General features: G+C 44.3%; 1 protein-coding gene across 1 annotated transcript in view; it reads right to left on the reverse strand.

The window, feature by feature from the left end:
- WSCD1 (WSC domain containing 1) overlaps window positions 1-19,299 on the reverse strand; it is a 259,167-nt gene that overhangs the window by 115,906 nt on the left and 123,962 nt on the right. Inside the window, exon 4 of the mRNA XM_063956006.1 lies at window positions 15,872-16,056. Within this exon, the coding sequence (XP_063812076.1) occupies window positions 15,872-16,056 (185 nt within the window). The remainder of the gene's footprint in view (window positions 1-15,871; window positions 16,057-19,299) is intronic.

The raw sequence follows: 19,299 nt of genomic DNA on the forward strand, positions 1-19,299 counted from the left end.
CAGATCCAAAATAGGAGACTAAAATACCATTACCAAGAGGAGTAAAAACTATGAAATTACATTTTAAACTAAATGTATGTTTTCAAAGGGAAAATTCAAGTAGTCTAGCTGGGCACCTGGAAGGGATGCCATTATTTCTGCTGTAAAGTTTAATAACCCAAATAAATTAAGGTCAATCTGTATTTTTCTTTTGTATACAGTACCAATCAAAAGCTTGGACACACTTTCTCATTCGACTGGTATTGCAGCTGTCGCTGTCCAGGGGATGGGAAGGGGGGGGGGGGGGGGGGAGAGATAAGGCGGCTTAGTTATATATGAAAAGGCACTATTGTTTTGGAGAAAAAGGCTTTTCTCCCTTTGATAAATAGACCTGATAGTAAGGATTAAATATATCCCCTGCAAGTCCATAAACCATTTGCAGTGGATGGGTAATGTACTAGTTATAGTTTATGCAATCCTCTTAGATGATCCAGCTAATTTATCATATGTCATATTTACAGTATGTATCTTCTTACGTAAAGTATGTCTAGATTTAGGTGTATCATATCTATCTCATATTTACAGTATGTGTTTGATCTCTCTCTCTCTCTCTCTCTCTCTCTCTCTCTCTCTCTCTCTCTCTCTCTCTCTTTCTCTCTCTGCAAAATATATCAAGTCTAAAAGGTGGAGAACTGGAAAAATTTCCCATACTGTATTTACAACCAAACAGCTTCCAGATACCGCACCATTTACCAAATACACTCTTGAAATGACAGATAAGCTGAATAATCAATGACTATCTCCACTGTTCAAAGGGCTTCATCTCTCCCCCATCACCCCTCCTACCACCACCCTCTCTCTCCCCCCCTTCCCTTTATATATACTTTATTATTGCTGAATCATTTTCTGATGAAAATTACTGTTTCAAATTACACATTTGGTGTTTTTCCATATATAATATATTCATGAAATCCATTGTTTTAATAACACTGCAGTAACACCGGATTAGGTGCATCAGACACTTTATATTATCTATTTGACATTTGATGCATTATTTTATGCTGCAGACATTAATTACAATAAAATCTCATCTATGTGTCAGTAATATGTCTATTCGGTCTAAAATATAAGATAATTCTCTATTCTTGGCAGTAATGAGTGCAGAAGATAAGAAAACATCAGACATCAGGGCTAGGAGGGCAAGTCAGCAATTTTTACATTAAATAAATAGAAGTGCTTGTAAAAGCACTCTCTCATCCACATGTATTACCTGTTCCCACTCAAAATTACAGGACTTTACCCGGGCTTCACCCACTCTGTGGAATGCCCTCTCATGCACAATAAGACTCTCCTCTAGTCTCCAAACCTTTAAACGTTCTCTGAAAACTCATCTCTTCAGACAAGCCTACCAAATTTCAGACCCACACACATAACCTTCACAGCTTCCCTATCAAGTTACATCCCCTCTGTACAGTCCACATAAACTCACATTTTGTCTTCCAACATTGCTGGGTGATCATATCATATACAACCCATTAAGAACCTAGCAACCTGGGGAACCATTATGTGACAGGTAGCATCTATCCTTGTGTATCAATGCCTATTTCCCTATAGATTGTAAGCTTGCGAGCAGGGCCTTCCTACCTCTGTCTGTCTGTCTGTCTGTCTGTCCTTTGCCCAGTTTTGTTCTATAATTGTTGTTCTAATTGTAAAGCGCAACGGAATATGCTGCGCTATATAAGAAACTGCTAATAAATAAATAATAATAAATAAAAGGAAATATACTGGTTTATACATACAAAGAACAGTATACTTCTATATATATATATATATATATATATATATATATATATATATATAGTAGTGCGTGTGGTCCTGCTCTCCCGACTCTGGACTGTGTCTGCCAGGTGCCAGCACAGCAATCCTGCACATATATTCCACTAGGTGCTTCATCGCGCCCTACGGGCGCTCTTCACACCGTCGCAAGGGGCTACGCCCTCTTAACCCTTGCATGCCTTTCTGGGGTTCAATATCTGTATTATATGGAGTATTACCTGCATTGCTTTGTTAGTGGTTAAATATTGCACAATGAAAGGGCGTGCGATGGTGAAGGAGGCGCAGCCCCTTGCGACGGCGTGAACAGCACCTGCAGGGCACGATGTACAGAATGTAGCGGGTGCGGGGGGGGACTGCGTATGATGGAGGGTGTCTGTAGATGCTGCGGGTTAAGGGAGGGCGGAAGCGGGGGGGGGCGGATGGGGAAGGGTCGGGAGGTGCTGCAGGTGGGGGAGGGGCAGAGGAGTGGGGGCTGCAGATGGGGGATGGGTCCGGAGGCACTGTAGGTGGGGAAGTGGCAGGGGTGCCACGGGTGGGAGAGGGGCAGGTGCGGGGATGTTGCAGATGGGTGAAGGGTTCCGTAGGTGCTGTGGGATGGGAAGGGGCGGGGGTGCCGGGGGTGGGGTAGGGGGTCCGGAGGCGCCGTGGGTAGGGGAGGGGCAGATACGGGTGGTGCGGTGGATGGGGAAGGAGGTCCGGAGGTGCGGGGGTGTCATGGGTGGGGGAGGGGTGGTTGAGGGGGGGACTGCAGATGCTGCGGGTGGAGGGGGGCAGGTGTGGGGGGAGACATATATGGGGGGTGGATGGTGGAGGGGGTCTGGAGGTGCTGTGGGTGGTGGAGGGGCATAGGAGTGGGAGCCACAGGTGGTGTAGGGGGTCTGGAGGCACAGCATGTGGGGGAGGGGTGGAGTGTTGCATGTGGTGGAGGGGAAAGTGCGGAGGTGTGGTGCATTGAGGAGGGGTCTGGAGGCGCTGCGGGTACTGTACCTGCCAAAAAGGTAGTTGGAGGGCATGCAGTAACAGGGCTAGGACAGGAGTGACAGGGTCAGAACAGGGGTGACGGGGCCAGGACAGGGGTGTCAGTGTCAGAACAGGGGTGACGGGGCCAGGACAGGGGTGACGGGGCCAGGACAGGGGCTAGGAAAGAAATGACAGGGACATGATAGGGGTGACAGGGCCAGGGTAGGGGTGGCAGGACCAGGACAGGGGTGACAGGGCCAGTATAGGGTTGACAGTGCTAGGATAGGGGTAACAGGGCCAGCATAAGGGTGAAAGGGCCAGGATAAGGGTGACAGGGCAAGGCCAGGGGTGACGGGAACATGACAGAACACAGGGCACGGGAGAGATTGGTATTAGGGAAAAAACAGTGGTGACAGATAGATGTGTCTTACCGGAGTCACTGCTGCTGGCTGCTGCTGTTCCACTCCAACCTGTTGGGATCTGCTGCTGGTGGAGACTTGGCATGGCTGACTCTCTTAGGCTGGAGTCCTGCTTCCTCTGCCTGTCAGCATCCCTCCCCCCCTCCTCAGTCACACACCGCAGACCTCGCGTAGCTGCCGGGCACTGTGGTAAGGGGAGACTGGGAGTAACTGGTTAGCCCCCAGGAGACACTGCGACTGGAGGGAGGAGGGGGTCATAGCATGCACGCGGCGCGGACCTCGTGGCTGCTGGGCACTGTGGTAAGGGGAGACTGGAGTGACTGGTTAGCTCCCAGGAGACGCTGCAGCTGGAGGGAGGAGGGGGTCGGAGGCTGCAAGCAGCTCGGACTTCTGCAGCGCTATCCGCTGGCTAAAGTGTGTGAAGGAGCTGGGTGCACCTCACTGTGGGCGGCAGTGCTGCAGCTAGTGGTGGGGTTGCCGGGGCTGGAGATAACAGAGGCAGTACGGAACCTGCACAGCGGCAGGTGCCCCACAAAACTGCAGCTAAGGAGCGTGGAGTATGCTAGAAAGAGACGCTCCTTCGCGCCAGAGAGACCCTGCTGAGTATGCTGATGTGGGGGGTCAAGCACTCAGTAAGCCGGTGCCCGTCTGTCTGTACGGCATACCCCCTCACACCCCCCCATACCTCCCAACTGTCCCGGGGTTCCGGCAGCAGAGCTGGATTAAGGGGGGGGGGCAGGGGGTACGTACAGCGGGCCCCACTGTTTTAGGGGGCCCCCCGGCTGGAGTAGCTCTGTCCCAGCTCAGAAGCTCCCCCGTACTGCCAGCAACAGCGGCAGCATTGTGCTACAGTCAGCACATGCTGCTGCGTGTTGGCAGGTCTGTGGTGTTGCAGGGAGGCAGCAATCTCCCTGCTTTCTTCTGCCTGTGCGGATGTGTAGGGGAGAGCGACCACCTCCTCTGGATTTAGCCCTAGCTGAGGGGCCAAAATCCCATTTAAAAAAAAAATTCCATAATTTGCATAAGGGGGCGTGGTCACGCGAGCCGCGATTAGGCCACGCCCCCAACCCACAGCAGGCACAGCAATGAGATAGGGCTCCCCTGTCTCAAGTGCCCTGGGCCCCCCCGGACTCATAATCCGCCCCTGGAGGCATGCCAGCAGCTCACAGAGCGCTGGGCATGCCCCCTCACTGACGAAAACGGGGGCCCTCCTGTGAAGCCACGCCCCTTTTTATTTGCCACGCCCCCTTTTCACCGCACGTGTGTCCCTCCTTCTGCCTGCAGAAAGCTGGGAGGTATGCACCCCTGTCTGCCTGAAGAAAGCTGGGAGGTATGCACCCCTGCCTTTGCCATGCCCATACTATCTGCTTCTGCTCCTAGTCTCCTATAGATTTGCCCAGATCTGTTACTCATTTGACTAACTCCGCCCAGTGTTGTGACTCCACCCAGCGTTAGCAAATGAGTCACAAAGTCACAGATCTGGGCTATTATATAGGAGATGGGGGTGTGGCACTCCTGGACTCCAAACAATTACTATGATGCCATATTACAAGTAACGTTTCAGTTCATTTATTGGTAAAACATTTCAGTTCATTTATTGGTAGAACCAATAAATGAACTGTAACGTTGCTTGTAATATGGCATCATAGTAATTGATTGGAGTCCAGGAGTGTCGCACCCCCCATGGAATTTTTAAGTGGGTGTATGGAAAATTGAAACGGTTATAGTGTCAACTCCGGGGTGCGTGCTGAAAAGGGGGTGTGGACAATCACAAGGGGCATGTCCTTAAGAGGCACTGGATGAGAGGGTGGACACATGGTGGAGGAAGAACTGAGGGGGATGGTGGCATTGGGTGAGGGGGGGCATGCAGTGTGGGAGGAGGACATAATGGGGAAAGGGACAGAGGAGGGGGGAAATGCCTGAGTGGAAGAGGACGCAGGGTGGGAGAGGGAATATATTGGCGATTGGGACACTGGGTTAGAGAGGACGCAGGGTGGGAGAGGGAATATATTGGGGATTGGGACACTGGATGAGAGAGAACGCAGGGTGGGAGAGGGAATATATTGGCGATTGGGACACTGGGTGAAAGAGGACGCAGGGTGGGAGAGGGAATATATTGGAGATTGGAACACTGCGTCAATTGACAGCAGAGAGAAGGATAGAGCAGCGAGCGCCGGTGCCGCTGCTGCGGCTCACAGGCTCAGCCTCAGGGGGACATTAACAGCAGAAAGGAGGAGAGAGCAGAGAGCGTCGGCGGCACCGTTCACAGCCAGGCGGACATTATCACTAATCAGTGGTACAAGGGCTCGGCTGCTGTGTTACTAAACAAGGCTGCGCTGCCAGGAGCAGCCCGGTGGGACATCAACTAGATTAATGGGGGCAGGGGGTAATTAGCATGCCGCCCTCAGCAGGTGCCACCCCTAGGCATGTGCTTCACGTGCCTAGTGGGAAATCCGGCTCTGCTGTAGATCAGACTGTAGGTCGACGTTTCGATCAAGATCAGATCTTTGTCAAGACATATCCAGATGGTTGAGAATAACCTCAGAGCAGCATGAATATGTCATGAGTGCCATCTTGTTTACTTGTTTATGGATCCATTTTCTTGGAGTGGAGCACCACCCAGTTGACATGGTCTAAGGCAAATGTGTGCGTATACCCAGCTTAGATAGATAGATAGACAGACAGACAGACAGACAGACAGACAGACAGATAGATAGATAGATAGATAGATAGATAGATAGATAGATAGATGTGTGTGTGTGTGTGTGTGTGTGTGTGTGTGTGTGTGTGTGTGTGTGTGTGTGTGTGTTTGCCATAGTAAAACCTTTGATGTCTGATGGTTCAATGCATACAAACTTTGTTTAATACAGTTATTAAAAATATTGTATCAAATTATCTTCAGGCTGTGTGTATAAGGGGTGGGATGTACTAATAGACATCACCGCCGATCATCACGATGTTAATCGCATATGTACTAACATGTGCGATTAGCATTGCGAAGGACAGCTCTCCCGATAAGAGCTGTCCTCTGTAATCCCCAACGGCTCCTTGACTTCCGGGTTTAGCCCCCCCGGAGTCATTCTGCGCATGCACAGAATGACGGGGCCAGCCGTGGGGCATGCTGGTAGGGATTCGATCAGATCCCTCCCACCAGCGTTGCGAAGAGAAGCCCATAGGTTTCTATGGGGTATCGCCAGCAAAAGCTGGTGATCCCCTCTGCGGCGCTGACCCAGCGGCCAGAGCTTTGTACATTAGCAAAAATGCGGTTACTGGGGGTTTACCACATTTTCTGCTTAGTACATCCTGCCCAAGGTGTATATGAAACATAAATTAATTTTGTGTATGTACACAAATTGTCTTTCATGCACAAAATTCTAACAAATATTGTAAGAAATACTGTAACGACAGGCTATGGGCCTGGTTTAGATGCAGTTGTTATTGCTGCTGTTGTTGCAGTACGCAGCTGCTGTACGCAGTTTCCGTACGCAGTTGCGATTATATGCTAATATGGACAGAAGCTAACTTGAGCATAGGGACGCCCACTTCAGTCACATCATATCCGCGCCACAGCGTATAATTGCCGATACATTGGTACCATTGTGGCAAATCGGAACATGTCACAGAGTCTGAGAGCCACAATGGTACCATCTCATGTGCAGGCTGAGATGCTCTACCGGAACACAGAAAGCTTTCTCGTAGCAAGTAAGGTCGCAACTGCTAATTTATGCAAGAAAACGCCATCTGAATGGCCATGACATGCCTGTGTTTTGCTGACCATTGCTTGTTACTACCCCCAAATATATATATACACACACACTGACACATACATACAGGTACATACATAAACAAAATTGCTGCCAGCTGTAGTCCTATCGCTATCGCCATCTCAGGACAGTTATGGCAGAGGACCAATTTTCCACAGGAGAATATAACAGAAATAACAATAATATTTTGATATTCTTTTTTATTGCGTTTTTTATAATTTTACAAATTTGTATTCAATTTTGGATGGTGTAAACTGCTTTTAGTCTATGGAAGCATAGTAGCATGAGAGAGATTTTTGATTCCCCTCCCACAGCCTCATTCCGGCGACAGCCCCGATACCAGAAACTGACATTGTGTGTGTGCGTAATGTCAGAATCCCCCAAAGGGGTTTTTCACAAACGTGCAAAACCCCTCCAAAATGCAGAGGAAGTACAGCAACTCATAAGGAGAGCATTTATCACTACCGCTGTACCGCTGTCCCTGCAGGTTTCCCAACGTACATAATGGGGAAATTTCATTAGCAGTAAAAATATCCACCATAAAATGGCGTATTAATAAGCGCAGTAGTTTAGTGATAATTAGAACATACAGTATGTCCTTAAATGAGAAGTGTTATCTTACCCTGCCAACAAGTAATGCTGTGGAGCTAAGTATCAGTCATCTGTTCTGGCAATAGTTTGTAAGTAAACAGAATAGAAAGAGATTTTCAGTAGCTCTGTTAAGCAAGCTCATTGTGTGTAGCCAGGCCCATATGTAACTACATTACCGAGGCCCAGTCATCACTTTCATTCCAGAAAAGCATTCTTTCTCCCTCGTCTCTTGTCCTATTTGCATGGTCAGTCACTGCCTATTAGGAATCTATTGTGGTTATCTGGGCCTGTGTAGTACTGGTGTTCACCACTGGGGGCTGCTACCTGGACTCAGCGCCTCTTGCTCTGGACTGATTACCTACATTGAGTTAACCAGTATCATCAGTTGCACCTGATCTTCAGCTGTATTAACAACCCACTGAGGCAGCTTGTTGCTGGTCATTGTTTCATGCTTGCCATTTTATGTTTGATGTTCTTCCTGTTTTGGACTCTCTGTGTTCGGGCTCCTTGGTACTGAATCTCTGGGGCTAATTCAGACCTGATCACTGTTGTGCGTTTTCACACAGCGGGCAATCAGGTCTGAACTGCGCATGCGTATGCACCGCAATGTGCAGATGCAACGGACCGCAGCAATGGGGATCGCCGGGCAGCGAAGGGATGGTGTGAAAAATCCGAACGCACAGGCAATCGCAAGGAGATTGACAGGAAGAGGGCATTTGTGGGTGGCAACTGACCATTTTCATAGATTGTCAGGAAAAACGCAGGAGGAACCAGGCATTTGGAGGGAGGGTTTCTGAAGTCAGCTCCGGCCCCGATCATCGCACTGGAAGAGTAATTCCTGGGCTGCGCAGAGACTGCACAAAATTATTTTGTGCAGCTCTGCTATATATCAAAACGCACACTTGGACGCAATTTAATCCTCCCCCTGTAGGCGGCGACTACCTGATCGCAGAGATGCAAAAAACGCACCCTAGCAATCAGGTCTGATTTACCCCCTCTGTGTCAGATTATATATGTTTGCTTCGAGTACTTACAGTATCCTGAACTTGTGCTCAAGCATTGTTCCACAGCATTCAGGATACCTGCATATAATGTTTCAACCAGTGCTATCCTGAACTTGTGCTCAAGCATTGTTCCACAGCATTCAGGATACCTGCATATAATGTTTCAACCAGTGCTATCCTGAACTTGTGCTCAAGCATTGTTCCACAGCATTCAGGATACCTGCATATAATGTTTCAACCAGTGCTATCCTGAACTTGAGCTCAAGCATTATTTAACAGCATTCGGTATACCAGCATATACAGTAGTACTTCAACTAGAGATGTGTACCAGACACTTTTCGTTTTTTTGTGTTTTGGTTTTGGATCTGGATCTCCATTCGTGTTTTGGATCTGGATTGGTTTTGCCAAAACCACGCTTTCGGGTTTTGGTTTTGGATCTGGATTAAACAAAAGACAGCTAAAATCACAGAATTTGGGTTTATTTTTGATCCTCCAGTATTATCAACTTTAATAACATTAATTTCCACTCATTTCTGGTCTATTCTGTACACCTCACTCTATTGTTTTTAAGCCAAAAGGTTGCACCGAGGTTGCTGGATGACTAATCTAAGCGGCACAAGTGGGCGGCACAAACACGTGGTCTATCTAGGAGTGGCACTGCAGTGGCAGACATGATGGCAGTTTTAAAAACTAGGCCCCAAAGAGCACATAATGCAAAGAAAAAAAAGAGGTGCAAGATGGAATTGTCCTTGGGAATGTTGTTTAAACAGGACATGCACAGTTTAATAAACACATAATTTCAGCGACAGGTGGTCCCCCTGGAATAAGCTTGCTAAGTTCTCCGAATCATAGCTAGCTACTAACATACCACCTCCATATTTGATAACTTTTCACATTATGAGAAGAGGTAAGAGGAACAGGACAGTGTTTAGAAGGTGATTCAAAATTAGGGAGGCACACGCAATCAAGAACAATACACAGGCTTTCACCTCCAATCCTATCTTGGTGTGGAACAGAAAGGACTTTAACCAAGCAAATATAGAATTTCCACATTACTGGACAAACTGAAAAACTAGGGGCCAAAGCCTCCGAATTTGTACCCCCTTCTCTATTTTCAGGGATTACGATTTATCTCAGATTTTTTTAGCAGCCCCTCCTGAGCCCCCACAGCAGCCCTGGATCGGCCAAGTTGAGTTTGGGTGAGTTTGGTACAGTACTAAGCAGGACAGTGCAGTGATTTTTTTTATTATTGAGCCCCTTCCCTAGTGGTGCTTACCATTTTAGTCCAAACTCATTTCATATTACAAGTAGGACTGTAGGAGGAAGCAATGCTAATCTCTGTGCCACCACCATGCCTCAGCCTGGCATGCCAGACATCTTCATGGCTGTAAGACACCATAAGACTCCATACTCGGCCCTTATTCAGTAACTGTTTGGTCCTCACAGGAGCTCCTGGCCCATCTAGTGCTGCAGTGCAATGGAAAGCTGATGCAATGCAAGATCACATAACCCTATGCAGCCCTTATATTGTACAATTATTAAGTAGAAAATATTTACAAAATAAAGGAAAAGAACCCTGTACAACAAATGCACATCTTGTAAATAATCCCAAAATGTGGAACATACATTAATAATAAATCAAAATTAAGGTTGACTAATTGGAGCCATTATTTGAGTCCCTAACATTAAATAATTGAAAAGAACCTCTCTCTAATGCTGGGTACACAGTGTACATTAGAATATATATCTACTAGAGATGAGCGAGATCAGACAGGGCACCCCTGGAACTATACGGCAGCTCCTCTGGATTTATACAGCAGATAGGTAGCACCACTGGATTTATACAGCAGATAGACAGCACCCCTGGACTTATACAGCAGATTGGCAAAACCCCTGGATTTATACAGCAGATACACAACACCCCTGGACGTGTACAGCATAGGCAACACCCGTGGAGAATTACACAGCAGACAGGCAGCAGCACCCCTGCACTTAAACGGCAGTGGGGCAGCACCCCTGGAAAGACGTGCAAGATGGAATTGTCCTTGGGCCCTTCCACCCACCCTTATGTTGCATAAACAGGACATGCACACTTTAACAAATCGATTATTTCAACGACAGGGTCTGCCACATGACTGTGGCTGAAATGATTAGTTTGTTTGGGCCCCCGCCAAAAAAGAAGCAATGAATCTCTCCTTGCACAAACTGGCTCTACAGAGGAAAGGTGTTGTCCTCATCCTCCGATTCCTCACCCCCTTCAGTGTTTACATCCTCATCCTAGTAGAGAAATAATTCCAAACCAAAGAGGTGGATTTTTGTTCTTTTGCCCAGGTATGAGAATGGGCTTTTTCATCCCATGGCCAATAACTGTCTCCACTGGTGCCTTATTCAAATAAACCACATCACCATCAAAATCCTCATCATAAACTTCCTCCTCAGTGCCAGCTACACCAATATCCTCCTCATCCTGGTGTACTTCTACAGTGACATCCTCAATCTCAATATCAGCAACTGGACTGGCAGTGCTACTCCCAGCACTTGCAGGGGGCATGCAAATGGTGATAGGAGCCTCCTCTTCCTATACAGTCTTGGGAAGGTCTTTATGAGAAGTTGAACCACCAGTCATGAACATAGGCCAAGGCCTTAGCCTTTCCTTGCCACTTCGTGTTGTGAATGGCATATTGCCAATTTTACATTTCATATCAGATAATTTATTTTATTTTATTTTTTGTTATTTATTTGTGCTTCTTGGTTTTTACATGCCCTCTATGACATTGGGCATCGGCCTTAGCAGACGACATTGATGGAATTTGCATCATCAATGTCATGACTGGTGGCAGCAGCAACTTCAGCACTAGTACTAGGAACTGGAAGTGGTTCCTGATCTTTCACTATTTTTTCCTCCAAATTTTTGTTCTCCATTTGACAAGACAGCGCCCCTTTATTTTCGCAGCAGAGTAGTGCCCCTTTATATTTACAGCACCCCTGTAATTTTACAGCATACAGGGTATGGCCAGTGTACCTTTATTTTAACAACACCCCTGTATTTACAGCATACAGGACAGTACTAGCACCCCTGTATTTTAACAACAACACTCCTATATTTTTACAGCATACAGGACAGGGCCAGCACCCCTGTATTTTAACAACACCTCTGTAATTTTAGAGTATACAAGACAAGGCCAGTGTGTACCTTTATTTATACAACACCCCTGTATTTTTTACAGCATACAGGACAGACCCGGTACCCCTGTATTTTCACAGCACACCTGTATTTTTACAGCATACAGGACAGAGCCAGTGTACCTTTATTTTAAGAACACCTCTGTATTTTTACAGCATACAGGACAGAGCCAGTGTACCTTTATTTTAAGAACACCTCTGTATTTTTACAGCATACAGGACAGAGCCAGTGTACCTTTATTTTAAGAACACCTCTGTATTTTTACAGCATACAGAACAGGGCCAGTGTACCTTTATTTTCACAGCACATCAGATCTCTGAGATCCGAACCCGCTCATCTCTAACTTCAACCAGTGCTATCCTGAACTTTTGCCCATGCACTGCTCTACAGCATTTAACATACCTGCGTTCAGGGTCGGACTGTCTCAGGGAGACCCCAGGGAAATTCCCGGTGGTCCCCACTGCCCAAGGGCACCACCCCTTCCAGAGAGTGCACTCATAATATACATTGTAACTCTGTTAGAGGGTCAGTTACATGGCCTCTAATGGCTTTCCAAGTCTCTTTGGGGCCTGGCTGCACCCTGTGGTAACTGGCCCCACCACTTCAGAATGGACACCTACCACTACATATCCCTGGTAGGCCCTTTATGCCACAGTCTGACACTGCCTGCATACTTCAATTAGTGCTATCCTGAACTCTTAATCACAAATTGTTGCACAGCATTCAACTTACAGTATTTCAATTAGTGCTTGAACTCTTGGTCAAGCAATGTTCCACAGCATACAGTACCTGCATACATTACTTCAATGAGTACTATCCTGAACTCTTGCTCAAGCATTGTTTTCGCATTCTGGACTACCAGCATATTTCTAGGGTAATTACTAAGTATTTCTTCCTCTATTTAAAGTCTCCTTTAGACATGCATTTTCCTGGTGACTGTGTTTTGTATTTATTACTGTACTGCGCAGCCTGCAAGGCCTTCACTTAAACTTGCATTCATATGGTGTTAAATAAACCTTTTTGCACATGCATTTGGTTCTTGGTCAGTATTTTTGATTATGCTTATTGTAAAGTTATACCACTGCCATCATGTTAACTAAGGGCCCGATTTTTGTTTGTAAGTAAAGCAAAAACTGGACAATAGGGCAAAACCATGTTGCACTGCAGGTGGGATAGATGTAATGTGCACACAGAGTTAGATTTGAGTAGTGTGTGTTCAAACTGAAATCTAAATAGCAGTTTAAAAATAAAGCTATTTAACATTTGTGAGCTACTGTACATGCAAACATACACAGTATTTACTCTGCACAGAAAAAATATATAAGTATTTGCTCCCCATGCAGGGCAACATGATTTGTTCCAGACACATCGGTACTTGCTTTTTTGCTTTACTTACAACATAAATCAGGTCCTAAATGCCCAGTACATTTAGCATGGGGCTATAACTTCTATAGAAACCTGTAAAAAAAATAGCATTGCACCAACCCTCCAAAAGATTAGTAGCACCATAATAAAAGAGCTAGCACTGTTCCTGGAACCCCTGGGTCTTAAATGTCATAGTAATGATAATACAGAAAATTAGGACCTTGGAGTATCAATTTTGCCATCGTAATGGCACCAACATAATAATTTAGGATCAGGCTTTCTTAAAACCCTCAATCTGGAAGAGCAACATTTTCTTATATGTGTTCTGGTTTGTTTGAAAATAAGTTTAAAAGATTTAGGAAACATAACATCAAAGATCTGCTCTTTTCTCCTGTTTCCTCTAAGGGGAACACACCTGGTTTGTAAAGTCATCTCAAAAAATATATGGCAGTTTGAGTAGCACTAGCTACAGTATGTGATTAAATTAGAAAAGTTTATTTTTCATTTGGCACTTGTGCTATTTTCACATATATAAAAAGTAATTTACTTGTCTAGCCACCAGTGGGGAGTATGGGAAATAAACTGTAAAAAAGTAATACTACTTCAATCAAAGAGTAGAGAGCCTTTAATCAGATAAAAATTTAATGAGAGGAGAACCCATCCCTGGAAAGTACAGTATCTGTGACTGGAAATACTGTTAAATGAGAAGGTTTAATAAAATGACTGCATCAACTTGTGAGGCTAATGAAGAGAACATTACTGAGGAATGCATTGAGAGCATATGACTGAAATTAGGTAGGTTTGCTACTCGTGCACAAGGGAATTATTAGTTTACAAAGTAGACAGAAATTCTTATTAAATACAGTACTCCAGTTTATCACAGATCGCGTTTGGTGTGCCAGTTTTCTAGATTGCTGCTATTTAAGGGCCTGAGACAGAGTTGGATGCCGTTTAGTGTCGGTCACACATGACCAATGTTTCGTGGTCTGCATATGTGCATTGGAGCCGCACTGCTTATGTGCCACAATGGCCTTGCAATGGCAGTTTCAGTGTGGTCAGTTTGACCGACAGCAAGTGACCACTTGCTGGAGGTAATGGGGAATGGCGACTAAAATGCAGGTGTACCATGACCGTTTTGGGGATGTGTCATAACCAGCTACTGCATCTTCGGCCCTGGTGTCTCAGTCGCAATGGTCATTCAGATCAGCCATATGGTGGGGGGTGTGGGTACTAAATACCCATGTCCGAGCTTTTTGGAATGCCCCAGGTCTACTGCCAACACCCCGACCTTCCTCCACCTTCAGTTCTCTCTTACCTGACAGTGGTGGGTCAGGGGAGACTGCTGCTACTGAGAGCAGTAGCAGTCTCCGTGGGGGGAGAGCGATCATATGGATCCGTAATTAGGACATTACCCGGGCACGTCACAGCTCTCTACGGCCCTGGTAATGTCCTAATTTTGGCTATCCCAATCAGGTGAGAGGAACAGAGATCCCAAATAAGGACAGATCTCCAAAATAAGCACATGGAATATGGTTTAGTGTTACTATTGAAAAATTAAAGCTGTATACATTGAGGCAAACAGGCAGCTGGCAGAGGTAACAGGGGATAATAAAATGTGAGGCATTCATTAATAGTTATATTATTATTACTGCAGAAGTTTAATTTAGTGGGGATTATCTGGTTGATCATATATCATTTTAAGCAGGATGGAGAACTGGCCATCAACCAGAGGATTATTAAACCCCCAAACCTATGAGCCTGAGAACTCACTTGTATCTTATAGTTGCCCCTTTAAATTTTTGAAGACATATGAGTGACAGTCTGTAGCCAATAGCTGGCTGAGTTGAGCTGGTGAGAGCATCCCGATGAGATGGATTCAGTATGTTTTACCGGTGGACGGGATGCATGAATCCTGGGAGCTTATTCATGGTTCTCTCCTCTAGGTTTCTACCTCTTTGATTTGCTTTCTCTCCCTCCCGTGTTGTGGAGGTCGATGTGCTTGCATGTTGTATGGCAGTTATTGCTTTAATAAAGTTATAATGTTTTTTGGGGGTGCCCAACACATAAAGCTTCCTGTATGCTGACACTACTCTACAGCGAATGATTCCATCATCGACCTGGCTGGGTCCAACATGTAAAGTCAGAAGAGTTGTACAGCACAGAGTGAATATGGTGTGTTCCGCGTGTTATTCCCTACATGATTTCTCATCAGTGACCATATATTTTCTTTGTGTATATTTTAGAGATGAGCGGGTTCGAATTTACTCGGTTCTTTACGCCAGAATTATCGTAATTTCTTATTTTCTGGAATTTTCTTATTGGCTAACTAAAACACGTGACATCCGATAGCCAATAAGGAGATTCGGGTAAATCCGAGTAAAACCGAACCCGTTCATCTCTAGATATTTTAATGTCAGTATATATTTGATCAGTTTTAATGTCATACAGTTGTCTGTCAATTTTTACATTATAGCATTTGTTAAGATGTTCTATATCGATGCAGTGGTCTCAGGGTTATCAGCTGCTAGGGACTTTAGTGCTCACTACTTCCGTAAAGCATATAGCAGTCTCTGTAAGGCATGTGAAGAACAGCAAACACTCATCTTGGCTTTTACACTTATTCTAATCTAAGACTGAGAACATTTAGTTTTCTTAAAAAGTACATTTTCCATTTAACTTTAATTGAAACTAACTCATCTCATAAGTGTCTTGCTGTGAAGTGGTCCAGCGCCAGGTCAGCGAGCGTCATACTTATTTCATACAACTTACTCTGCTTGACCATTGCTTGCAGCTCCTCTAAGTGGAAGACGGAGAGACGATTAACACCTCCACAGACAGAACCTTTCTCTCCTTTGCACTCATTGTTGCATTCTTCTTCTTTGGCTTGGTGCAAGGGCAGACTATTCCCACAGTAACATTCTGCTCCATATGCTAAACCAGCATAAAGATATGTTCTGTTTACAAAAAAAAAAAAAAAAAGTAAATATCTCATTGATCAGGCAATTTATTAAACCTCAGAAAAGAGCAGGCTCACAGTTCGGTCAATATGCACACACAATTTATGTTTTGTTTTGTTTTTTTAAATTCCCCCTTCTCGTCGTCCACCTTTTTTGTTTGTGGGGTTTACTACTTAAGCAAGCTGACACGTATGCATCCCATGTGGCTGTGCTGTCTGCGACCGTCCCCCGGCTTTGAATGAGTACATTTGTTCTGCACAGGTGAAAAATGGATTTCCTCCTCCTGCTCCGGTTCCCTGGCAGTGATGCCGAAATCACACAGCAGAATGCCATTAAAACAGCACTCTAAGGTGCACGTGCCGGAAACTACAGTGAACCCAGAGAACTGCATGTGCACAGTGGGAGTCTATGGACGGGACACAAGTGGCTGATGGGATAATGCCACTGTGAATTTATAACAACGGGAGTGTGATGCCAATGGAGAATTAGTGCTGCTGGTGGTTCTATTGCCATCCTGGGTTGGTACATACTATAACAATTGGGACCTATGGAAGTGTTTGGTTACGAGACACTCCCTAGGATTAGTTAAAAAAAAAAAAAGATTTTTAAATCCATTTAAAAAATATATTCTGAAGGCAATGAAATGAAATAAAAACTTAATATCTGAGCCATTTTGGGGAAATTAATGAGATAAGTGGTTAAGGATATAGTAAAAAAAAAAAAAACTGGCATATGGTAGGATGTGACCACACTGTTGGAGATCTTTTATTCATTTAAACTATTGTTGCCCAACACGTGGCCCACGGGTCCAATATTTGTATAATGGACAGGGGTTCAAACTCTAGTAGCTCCATTTTTTTATTCCATTACATACAGCCCATGAAGGTTAGGAACAGAGCCAGCAATACCTTTTTACAGCATGAAGTGGGAAAAGAGAGCCCCCTGATTTTTTTGTCGCTTCCAAACCCATACAGACACCAGCAATGTGCTGACCATGATGATGCCAGGATACCCTATAAAGAAGAACCTACTTATTATTATTTGCTGCCAGCACACGAAAAATAAAGATTCCTTACCACCACAATTAGCTGCAAAAAGGAATCTCTATTCTCCCAGATGTACCATTAGCACATAGCTGGGACTTCAGCACATGTGCAAGACGGAGCCACTGGGGGGTGGGGGCACCACCTGGTATGACGTTACATCTCTGCTACTACATATAGCAAACAAGGGGAAAAAGAGAAAGGATCTGTTTTTGGTGCACAAACGTATAATTTTTAATAAAATATAACTTTTATTTCAGATCTTAAAAAAGTTGTTTTAATATATATGTATAATGACATGTTTTATTTCATGTCCTCTGAGTTGACTTCTGCGAAATATTTAAAAAAACACACATATAAGGTTAATGTGATAACGTGACAACACTGTGAGTTACTGAAAGAAGAGAAGAAAATAAACTAAACAAATATTTAAAAACGACTGAGCGTCTCTTTAGTATCTGTTCACTATATGTCTCTGTATGAATCCTTAATATTATATAACTACTTTTATTAAATATTGTAAATAATGATATGACGCAATGTCACAATGTCATTAGTGTACTCTTATAACAATTTTAGCATATTGCCTGGAAAGAACGTTGGATACAACTGTATACTATATAACCATAGGTTCATAACAATGTATCACTTTTGTGCTCCTGTGAAAATCCTTGGCTTGTTGCCCAGAAATAATATTAGATGGAACTTTGCAGCATAATAATCATGTGTCCTGCAACAATTGTTATACAGTTTCATGCCACAGGTTCATTTAGTGCAAGGCCATCATGACGTGTGATTTTTGTCTTTACAATTATATCCAGGATAATGGGTACAGGACTAGCATGCTGTATACTTAAATCTGATCCTATTAGGGGGGAGTCTCTTATGATGTAAACAATGAAATATAATCCGAGTCACCTCTCACATATAGTGTCAGGTTTCAGAGTAAGAATATCTTGTATATCTAGGGTCAATTAGATCAACAGATCACCTCTCACATATAGTGTCAGGTGTCACTCACGTATAATAGTACAATGTATATTGATAGATCATCTCTCACCTATAGTGTCAGATGTCCATCTACCTCTCACTTACAGTGTCAGGTATTGTTAGATTATATTTGTGAGTATATTCTAGTGGCAATCTGTGTATCAAAGATACCCATGGATCTCTCACTTAATAGTGTCAGGTCCTTTGCAATAATTCTGGGACTGAGATGACCCCTATATACTTGATTCAATTTTCTCAGGTCTCTCACTTATCAGTGTCAGACCTCATCCAATTTCAGATAGAGATTAAATTCCTATAGGTTCTCCCATTCCCCTCTAAGAATATCTTCTTTTTGTTTTGATACTTGTTATAATCCCTTATTGGGTATATTATACAGCTTGCTTATAACCCGCTTATTTAAAGGTTCAATATAGCCTCCTTGTGTGTGCAGTTATATATAAGAATAACTGCAGGTGACTAAATTACTTGGTGCATTGTAACTTTTTTTAAAGATCATCTTACATATACTATGCACAACAAGTTCATGAGAATCACGTTAATTATTACACACACATATGAATGGCCGTATGCGTATCCTCCCTGTCTCTTCGGGAGTCTGCAGAGCACTCCAATATCAATGCGGACACTGTATATCTACAGAGGTCCCGTTATGCCGGGTAGTAGTATAACCAAATACAATTGTATGCACGTGTTTTCCAGGCTTATGTTGTAACAGTGGGACAGATCTTTTTATCGAGGATCTATCAGTATAGTTAAATGTCCCACTATTCAAGCATGTGAAAACTATCTATATCCACATTAAAATATATGGTCCCTAGATCGTCAAAGTAGTAGCCGCGATAGCCCCTATTCCCCGGGGTTTCGTTAGGCTGCTCTGCCAATAGTGAGTTCTATGCTAGTATACGTTCTCGACTAAGATGGTAAATGTAGTTAGTGTATTTCATACATTTGGTAGAACACACAAGGCACTATGGTAGCCACAGTAACCGCTATTCACTGGGGTTTCGTTACGCCGCTCCACCAATAATTAATTCTATACTAGTATACGTTTCTCAATTAAGATAGTGAGTACAGTTAATATATTTTATACATTTAGCAGGACATTAGAGACAGATACGTAGGACGCTCAGGTCCTACGTACGTTTCGCATTTGCTTCGTCAGGGTAAATCTCTGCTACTACAACAG

This window comes from Pseudophryne corroboree, chromosome 2 (assembly GCF_028390025.1).
Source record: "Pseudophryne corroboree isolate aPseCor3 chromosome 2, aPseCor3.hap2, whole genome shotgun sequence".
Lineage (NCBI taxonomy): Eukaryota > Metazoa > Chordata > Amphibia > Anura > Myobatrachidae > Pseudophryne > Pseudophryne corroboree.